The sequence below is a fragment of the Ischnura elegans genome, chromosome 8 (genome assembly GCF_921293095.1).
Source record: "Ischnura elegans chromosome 8, ioIscEleg1.1, whole genome shotgun sequence".
NCBI classification, from domain to species: Eukaryota; Metazoa; Arthropoda; class Insecta; order Odonata; family Coenagrionidae; genus Ischnura; species Ischnura elegans.
Window position 1 is genome coordinate 63539176 of NC_060253.1, and position 10530 is coordinate 63549705.

Below are 10530 nucleotides of genomic sequence, written 5' to 3' on the forward strand. Positions count from 1 at the left end.
CTGAACTCCATCGACGAGTTCCGCTTGCTCACCGCGAGAGCGGAAACCACCCGACAGGAAGGAAGAGCTAACGACGGTATTTACGTCAGGTGTGATGTAAAAATTTTTAAGAACACATATTTTTACGCAGGCCTTCCTCAACTCGTGGTTCCTCCAATCAGAGCCGGCCTTAGGGCGGGGCGACCGCCCCGGGCCCCGCGCTTTGGGGGGCCCCGCGTTCGTGAAAAAAATTTAAAATATACGATAGCTTTGAAAACGAAATTTCAACTATTACTGTATTGTTAAGTCCGTGCTAGACAAAAAATAATATTATGAAAAAGGAATAATAATGCAGTAATGTTTATTGTGCAATGTTTTTATGTGAACGACGGCGTGATTACGAAGTCTGAATTTGGGAGGGGAACACATACTTAGCCAGAGAGTGGTAGGGATTCAAAATGCTCGAGTTTGTAGATGGGGTATAGAGTTTAATATTTTAAGTGAAGGGCCCCGCACTGAAGGTTCGCCCCTAGCCCCGCACCTGCTAGGGCCGGCCCTGCCTCCAATGTTCTCTTTTTGCGGGAAGGATGATTTGAAGTAAATGACGGTAATTATTCTCATACAAAACGTTAAGGGAAAAAAGCTAAATTTTGCACGGGGCACGTAATTGCGTAGGTTAGAACTGCATTAATTCCTCATTATGGCGTGTTATTGCGCGAATGCACTAACGGAATTAGGACGGGATATTTTGCCATCTCACGTCCATGCATTCTCGCGTGCGTTCTGGCCATTCACCGCTTATCACGAAGCAATTTTGACTGCGTTTTTATACACAGGTCAGATTTTGCAAATACGTTCCCCGTGTAAAACGGCTTAAACGTTGTAGTGGTCTATTCTGGGGTGTCCATTAGGGCGGGCCGAAAAAAGTTTTTTTTCCTGATCAAATTTGCCGTATGCGAGAAAGTTGCGAAATGATATAAGGATCTTGCACACAAAACTTTTTTCAAATCGGATTATATTAACCACTGCCGCCCGAGCTCTAAAGTTTAATATTTTGCGAAAAACAGGCTGATTTCAGAATCAAACGGCTATGAAGACGAATTTTATGAAAATATGGGATAATGGATAATATCAAAGAGTATATACATGTTTACAGTTTATAAAAATGAAATTTGAAGTTTATTTGACAAAATCTATGGTTCAAACAATGCCTATGAATTAACAACAAAATTTGCGTATAGACCACCCGCACAACACAACTCATTTTTGCCTACGTTTCTAAAATTCCATTTTGGAGGATAAATTGCAGGTAAAATAATATTTATTTCGATTGAATTTCATTTTTCAGCAAATAAGTCAATATATGGTAGTAAATAATCCCACAAAAAGTAATAATAAGGTAAATTATTTTAAATTAACATCAATCATAATGACGAATAACGTACCTGTGGAGCTTTTTTCAACAAGAAATTCAGCCAAGGCTGAGAAAGAACAGAAACTGAACATCAAGCATTTCTCTAAGTAGCTCTCTGCTAGTTTCGTGGAGAAACTACCCAGAACTCACCACGAGGAAGAGGCTACCATCGAGTTCCACCAAAGCCACCTGCTTTTTGATGTTGCGGCATGTAAATTGCTTTAGTGGGACTGATTGTGTTTGTGATAATCCTTCGGAAGTGCTTAGTTTAGAATGGGAATTCCCTAAGGAGCAGAGGCAGGAAAATAGGCCCCATAATAAAGATAATTTCAACATTTTAAATTATTTATTTCCTTTTTTCATCCCTCTTTCCCATATTGCGTTCTAAAAGTGGAATTAATTTTACTCATTTTTCTGATGATGGCATGTGAATCTTTCTTTAATTTTGACCTGGCATAGAAATACTCTTTGCAACTGTTTCAGGGAATTTATCTTGTAAGAAATTACTGAGCTGTATTTATTTGTCTTCCCTCTTATAAAGGTTTTAAATTATGAAATTATCTATACAATAATTTTTCTGTCTCCTCTAACTTATTTTTCGTTGAAATTCCCAAAAAAAATATGTTTCACAGTGTAACACTCCTTCATAGCCATTTTAGTCATAGCTCATGGTGTTTGAAACTCATTAAGTCCTAAAATTTCGCATTTTCGCTTTCTTTTATTTTCATTAGGTGTTCTTCTCTTTTAATGTATCAAACAATTTGAATGAATTTCACTAATTTTATGATTCTTTCTTTTCTTTTCTATGCAGGAGCTCATGAAGAACATTGAAGAAATATTTCATACTGCACTGACTTGTTTGCTAATTTATATTATTCTAATAAAAGACTGTACTAGTTCCCAATAAATTTTATTGTAGCCTTTTTACATTTGCTTTAATTTATATGCATCTTCCTGGGGTAACCCTACTGTTTACTGTCCTAAGGCCTTAGTGGGTCATCCATCCAAATAATAAACCAATAAAACTACCCTATTATGTGTAAAGCTGAAGAGGGGACTTTTTACTCTAAACCTCGCCTGAATAAAGGCATTTATTTATCCTCAGAATAAGTTATTTGGTGCTTACCAGTTCCCAAAAGGTTCCCAGAGTTAAGGTATGTTTATATCGTACTATTACTGTAAAAGGCCGAAAATTATAGACTTAAAAAATAATAGAATCTAAAGAGAGCCTGTTGTAGTGATTTGAATTTGGCGGAAATTGCTGATCAGGCGACTAACGGTGGGATGAAATCGAAAAAAGCTGGCCAAAAATGATATTTTTTACTTTTAATTTTGGAAAAAAACTATTATATTTTCTAATAATAGAATAATCAGTGAACACATAACTGAAATGCTTTTTTTCTAAGTAATTTTTTTAGAGCAGGGGATGTCTGTAAAGTTAATATAAAATATCTCAGATTATTTCCTACTTCTTGAGAAAATTGACGGGAGTATTTTTCTACAGTTGCGTTTTGTTCCAAAATGCCTAAATTAAAATCATGCGATACTAAAAATGAACATTTTTAGAATCCGTTATCGTGCAAATGTTTATTATATTCATAGTTTTAATCACATTTTATTAAACAACATGCCCTATTTTTATTATGACGTATTTTTCTCGCATTTTTAACATAATGTAGAGGAAAACTTTGTTCTTCTCTTTGCTACACAAAATGTTTTACACATCAGTATTAAAGCAACTGTTAACTTCAATTCTCGAAAGAAAAATCTTTCCCCAATCTGCCACCCCACCTCTCACATTAAGGCATGTACGTGAGCGTCCAACAACCCGACGCGAAATATTTCAATTTTTGTTCCCCAGGCAATTCAATATAATTTATAAATCGGAATTTGTAAGGAAATTTATTGATATTACTATTTTTTTTAGCTAATTATGAGCGAATTTTGTTAAAGTCAACCATTTTTATTAACTTCATTATTTGTTTAAAATATCACAGTTTTACGCTATTGTTTTACCTTAGGCTAGGATGAAAGTAGTTACCAACGCATGCCGCTTCTGAGATATTTGAACCAGGACTTAGGCTGAAGTCTATATTATTATTAGATGGAAAAGAAAATCTTATTCCGACTGACACCCCTCCACGTTTTTCGTGGTAAATCAAAATGATGTCGAGTGTCCTCGCGCCCCATGACCCGAATTACACGCGGTAAGCACTCGGGAAATAGGCGTGACATGCGTAGTAGTCCGTTTGAGAGACTGGATTTTCCCTAAATTTTGAGTGCATTGGATTCAGTTACTCAGGGCCGGCCTTAGGGTGGGGCGACTGCCCTAAGGCCGTGAAAAGGTGAAAAAAAATAAAATATACGATAGTTTTGAAAACGCAATTTCAACTATTACTGTATTGTTAAGTCCGTGCTAGACAAAAAATAATATTGCCTGCATGTGAAATTAAAACTATCTTTTTTCATTTTACAGTAATTGCTTTAGGCTTACAACTAATTAACTTTCATAATCTAACTCATAAAAATACGTAGGGGAAGGTAGGGTAAGATGACGAACTTAAGCTTCAGATTTTTTCCCTTAATTTATTAAGAGGTTTAAAATCCTAAAATTCGAAAGGACAATTCTTTCAACCTTTATGTTTAATAAAAAAATTTGGTACCACGTATTCCTCTCTTGAATTATGAAAAATATTTCACCAAAGTAAAAGTGTAATTTTCGTCATCTTACCCCACGCGTGGGGTAAGATGACGAATGGGGGTGGGTAAGATGACGAACAGATAAAAGTAGTACGTTAAGATGGAAAAGTTTTATTTTAAGGATTCAGAAAAACATTTAGCTTGCTAACCCTTAATATGAATTTTAAAAAGTCAAAGTTTAAGCACAAAAAAATCAAGAACCGGTCGATTCTAATGAAACAAAACATTGAAAATTTGGCAATACAAAAATTTAGAAGAACATAGTAACCAGGAAATACAATTTACACACAAAAATCACATTTCCATGGCGTGTCTTTCGCTTCGCTATTACTCCAGCCAGAACATGCAGCATGTGCCCAAGATTTGCACCTGAAGCACTGGTACCACAATTCTTCCTTTCCATACTCTCTACAAATAATGCACTTTTCATCAAATATTGATTCGTTCTCTATGTCGTCCTCCATGTAAGGAACCTCTTCCGGTGACTCGTCTGATGACTCGTCATCCAGTTGATGCTTTTTAATTTTCTTTACTTTTTTTGTCCTCTTTACGGTTTTATTTTTCTTTACTTCCTCAGATTTAGAACCCTTGGCTTTCTTTGACGCCAATGCTTCAGCTTTTCTTTTCAATCTTTCCTGCCTTTTTATTTCCAGCAATTCTTTTTCTTTCTGCTTTTCTTCAAGAGCTTGTTTCACAGGACTTCCAGAAATGTGGTAAGAAGGCAGTTTATTTCTGGGTCGCCTGATTGTTTTCTTGATGGCCATTGGAAGTGGAGGTAGGGCTGAGCAAGTGGGGAGCTGTGGAGGCAATGTCGAAGAGGTAGATGGCTGTTGAGGAACAGTTGAGGAATTAGGATGCTGTGGAGGTAGGGTTGCCGACATGGCGGGGTCTGTAGTACGGGCTGAAGAAATGGGCTGGATACCTATGGTAGGAGCATCTTTTTGGTTATTTTCAACGATATCAGTGGTGTGTGAAGCTTGAAAATCTTCATCAGTAAAAATGTTGCTGTCTAGGGGCTCAATGCCAGTAGCTCTGAACCCATTCACAGCAGTCTGGATAGTACTCACTCTAAGGTAAGCTTTACCGAATATTCTGCCTACCTCTCGTATTGTTATGACGGCTCCTGGGTTAGAAACCAAGTAATCTTCGCAGCCTTGACTATAGGCAGTCTTCAGCGGGCCATAGAAAGCCACATCAAGCGGCTGCAACCTGTGACTTGTATGAGCTGGAAATCCGAGAAGGCATATTCCATTATTCCTACAAAAGTTAATGGATTCCAGGGTGACATGTGAGGCGTGATTGTCCATGATAATTAGGACTGGATTTTGTTTACTTGGGTGAGCATGACTAGTAAAGTGTTCTAAGAACTCTAGAAAGTTTTGAGCAGTCATCCATCCTGATTCATGAGCCACTCCTTTGGTACCTGGGGGTGTTCCATTTAAAAAATCAGAATTCATCCTTACCCTGGGAAAGACTAGAAAAGGTGGAATGTAAGTACCAGTGGCACTCATACCGCATAAGGCCGTGACTGTTACTCCTCTTTCAGCAGAGGAAACTTTAATCACACGGGGGGATCCAATGGGTGAGATCACTTTAGGAGTTTTCGTTGGCACTGTGGAAAATCCCGTCTCATCGATGTTGTAGATATTCTGGGCTTTGAACAGATAGTTCAATCTGAGTTCTTTAAGTGTTTCAAAAAACTTTCCTACATTTACTCGATTGAAAGCCATGAGTCGAGCTACCGATGTTGCCTCTGGCTTTCGCAGCGATAGCTTGCAATTTTTTAGATAATTCGCAATGAATTCTTTTCCAGCGGCTTTCTTTTCTGTATTGAACCGATGGCTCAATCCTAAATTTTCTGCATACGAAAAACACAATTTCCCAAACTGGTTTTTCGTTATCCCAAAAGCTCTTTTGTCCAAATCAATTATATATCGTCTAAGCTCTTCTATTTGTTGATCTGTGAATGTTTGCTTAAATCTGCCTAAGTTATGAGGATATTCCTAAAACAAATAAAAGAGTTATCCATAAATTTTTAAAATAATAATTCTCAGGCAATTATATTTTTTTACTAACAAACTTACAACTTTCCCACTGGGGCCACATCTCTGCTTAACATATCTTCGTAGAGTTGCTTCCGGCACGTTATATTTCTTTGCTGCAGCATTTACACTAGTGGTTTTTTCTTTTACTTCTGCAACAGCTGCATCCATTGCCTCCTTATCCCACTTTCCTCTGTCACTTTTCCTCGTGTAATTTCGTGGCATGATGTTTGTCAAGCCTAAAACATTCGTAGATATATACTATGTATGCATTAATATAATGTAATAAAAATAATTCTATATGATAACAACTGAAACATTCGCCAGACGTGCTGACCGCATATTTGGATCCGCCTTTAGATTGATGGTTTAGCAGTAGTTATTTTGATTTCCAAAGGAATTTAAAAGTAACTAAAACTAAACCACCAATCAAACTTAAAACAAACTATTGAAATAGACAAACCTACCAGCTAAAATTCAGTCCGAAACCAATTTTTTAAATACGTCAAAAGCTATTCATAAAAGGTACTCAAAAAGATGTCGGGTAAGATGACGAACCAGCAAACTTCTCGTCATCTTACCCCACGTCGCCATTTTGGTTTATAAGTTATCTATCATTACCCTAGCTCATCTTAAAAATCTACTGAAGACATGGTTCTTTGCATGACAGGTTATATTCTGAGAAAAATATAGGTAAGAGTAAAAACAACTAACCGTATTCGAGTAATTCCTTGCGCCAAAAACTTCAAAACTTACAATCACGAGGTAAGAAAACACATCTCACTCGCTACTGCTCGCAAAAACATTTGGCCCGCCTTTCTTTGCGGTGAATTTCGTAACTAATTGCCTGAGTCTCTGGAAGAGCTAGGACTCATGCTGCTATCTATGAATGCACAAGAGAAAAATCGAGTTCGTCATCTTACCCGCTTCGTCATCTTACCCGACTTTCCCCTACCTATTGAAAAAGCGCGCTTTTCATGTTTATTTTACGTTATGATTTTATGAATAAATATAATTATAAATTTTATTTGTATTATACTATTTTGACCTCAACTGCGTGATGGTATCATAACGGCGTAATTACGGAGTCTGAATTTGGGAGGGGAACACATACTTAGCCAGAGAGTGGTAGGGATTCAAAATGCTCGAGTTTGTAGATGGGGTAGAGTTTAATATTTTAAGTGAAGGGGCCCGCACTGAAGGTTCGCCCCTAGCCCCGCACCTCCTAGGGCCGGCCCTGCAGTTATTTATTACTTGCGGTGCCCTTGTGGTATGTATACCCTCTTCTGATGGTTCTGACGGATCTTTGCGCCGAAGCCGCGTTAAGACAGCAATAAACCTAAAGGTTCGCGCCCCCTCTTAAGCCCTCTGACATCAGCAGCTACCCCCTTATGCACCCAGATTTGTTCTTTTACTTTGAATATGTGAAAATGCTTTCATTCGACACATTGGGTTCTCCAAAATATGCCGTCTGAGCCAGGGGCGCAGCTAGGAATCAAGGCTGGGGGGTTTTAGGCTAATACTTTGGGGTGTGAGGGTATTGCATACCCGCCAGGGTTAGTGGGAGTTGCGGGGTCCTCCTCCAGAAAATTTTAAGATTTATGGTTCAAAAATGACTAGTTTTACCGCTTTATGAGAGATATTTGATTAATCCTAACACTATTCTATAAGTAATACTAATCCAATAAGTAAAATGGATTACATTTAAAAATATCTCTGAGCTCTGAGGGGGGGGGGGTTTATCCCCCAAAACCTCCCCTCGCTGCGCCACTGGTCTAAGCGATTGGCTCGCTCATTTTCAGCCGAGTGCCCAGCATCATTCTTCCTTTAGTATTGAAAGTCGAAGTTTGTGCCGAAGAACACTCACAGTGTAGTCACTCAATAATGGATAAAAGGATAGTGACTCCCAAAGAATGGTGTTGGCAAATGTAAGCCTGTCCGTGAAGAGATGAAATAATTCGTATTAGAGTATTTAAGCAAACAAAATTTTCGGTCGGAGACGAGAAATCAAAAATAATGGTCGCGGCTTTTATTACAATGGTGTTTTTTCCATCAATATTTTCGAAAGTGGGATGAGTGCTCCTGAGTGAATAAGTTTCTGAAGTTGAATAAAATTAAGTTTGAAAAAAAGTAAAACTTCCTATCTTAGTGTGAAATATCTACCAAATATCTTCGAGTAGGTAAATAGTTATTAGTCGACAATCCTAATAGAGTATAAAATCCTTTTCAAGGAACCCGGACGACCTAATTTCCCGATTCTCAGTAATTTTAAGAGCGGGGAAAAGCGTGAGGGGTGCATTACGAGTAACCAGCCGGTAAAGTCGCAGTCAACAAGTCACAAAGCTGAGGAAGGCAAAGAAAATGTAAAAAAAATCTACTGAAACCATTTTCGAGCATACCTCCTGACGTACTGTACGTCATGAATAGCCGCGTTCGAAAATGTCTATTTTAGAGAAAATCTGACATCCCAGAGCATCAATGAAATAGCTTTAAGTTTTTTTAAGAATAGATGAAATGCCATCTTTCGCGAGATGTTCCCGAATAAAAATTACGACTTGCCCCTGGAAAATATGCATCAGCAGCGTTCCTGTCCCCGGTAAGTTAGACCACGAGGAAGCTAATTTTGCTTGAAGGTGATGGATCCTGTCATTCTTGATGAAAATCCTTCTAGGGCAATTCATTTTTTTATTGGAAAATGCAGAATAAATATGATAAAGCTCACTAATATATTTTTTGAGCACACTATATATGCTTTCCCAGACGGCACAGGAAGTTGTGATTGTGATTTATCGAGCATAGGGTGTTTTATAAATGTATATGTAACCCTTAGTGCTATTTAAAATATACTAGTGAAACATAAAAGGGTCAATCCGTACATAGTAGGTAAGGCCTGAAGATATCAGTTAGATTTTTTATTTTCTCCATTTAAAAGGTAAGTACGTATCATCGCAGAAGGCAGAGGAGAGCAGACAATCCACATCTAAGTAGCTTCAAATCAACTACTAGGTAAGTGAATTGCGTCAACATAGTAGCAATGCAAACATATTTCATCCTTCACAATTACATTGAAAAGTAATCATTGATTCAATGCTGTTAAAATAACTTCGAAACTCTAACCTACAATTTTACAGAAAAAAAACAATTAATTGTTTTTTTTCTGTAAAATTGTAGGTATTTAAATAGTTATGTGGAACATAATTTTGTGCAGAAATTGACACCAAAACACTAATTTTGAAATGACAACATCGACAACATAAAAACGGATGCATTAAATACAAGCAGCAGTGGCCATATTACCATTTACGAGGATATCTCCTAATATATTTGTTTCACACGACTATCAGAGCCAGCATCAAAAATGCCATCTATAGAGCGTAATCGAGGTCCCAGGGACAAAATTCGGTGAGATTTACAACTTGTATCTGCGAGAAAAACGTGTAGGGAGTTTACCCTGAGCGTTACGCCCACTCGACTACGGAGGTTGTTATAAAGGACCTGCTCACCCTACTCCACTATGCTGTGTCCCAGATGAAAGAGGCAACACGTGTGATGGGTGCATTACGAGAATACAGCTGGTAAGGTCGTAGTAAACAAGCCCGAAAGACGCAGAAGGCGACGCAAAAAAAAGTAAACAAATTCTAATGAAGCCAAATACGAGCACACCTCCTGACATACCATACGACACTAATAGCATTCTCCAAAAAAATGTGTATTTTAGAATAAATTTGACGTCCTAATGGCGAAAATCTGCGAGATTTTAGGCTTATACTCCACGGCAAGAATAACATATAAGGAGGTATCCTGGTAAGTTGCCCAACTTAACTTGGGCTGTTTCCGTTGCTGGACGGCAACTCACCCTCCTTCCCAATGCTGTTTACCATTGGCGGGCGTGGTACTCAAGGAAGAGAGGTTAAGGGGAGGGTGATCATAAGGAATGGCCAATGTTTAGGGTGGGGGAGATAAGGCAGCCGTTCAGCGGCAGTCACAAACTCAGGAAAGCTGCTAGAAATTACGAAGACAAATTCTAATGAAACCGTTTACGAACATACCTTACGACACTGATTGTGTTTATAGAAAACGTCTATTTAAGAGAAAATCTGACTTCCCAAGTGACATCTGTGACATTCAATGCTTATTTCTCCACGGCGAGAATAAAATTCAATTAGAATTGCAGTTGACATTATTGCTCAGTTGGCATTGGCAAGAAGTCCTCTCCTGGGAAATTGTAAGATCTTAAGTCACTCAGGAACATGACAAGACGACTAAACTGTGTCGGCTGCCAGATGGTCTTGTTTATTAGGTGTTTTCTAAAACAACTTACCATGTTGAAGTTAATTTTTCTCGGGTTTCGCACCGGGTCAGGTCCTCCAAATGTTTGCCGAGAAAACACCAAAT

At 38.0% G+C, this 10530-nt stretch overlaps 1 protein-coding gene across 1 annotated transcript; it reads right to left on the reverse strand.

Moving 5' to 3' along the window:
* Positions 1 to 4420: 4420 nt before the first annotated feature.
* On the reverse strand, positions 4421 to 6360 carry LOC124164426 (MFS-type transporter clz9-like). The gene is made up of 3 exons (XM_046541750.1): positions 6178 to 6360; positions 4789 to 6096; positions 4421 to 4501 (listed from the first exon to the last, which is right to left on the reverse strand). Exons 1-3 carry the CDS (start codon positions 6358 to 6360, stop codon positions 4421 to 4423), a joined length of 1572 nt encoding a protein of 523 aa, XP_046397706.1.
* Positions 6361 to 10530: the final 4170 nt, after the last annotated feature.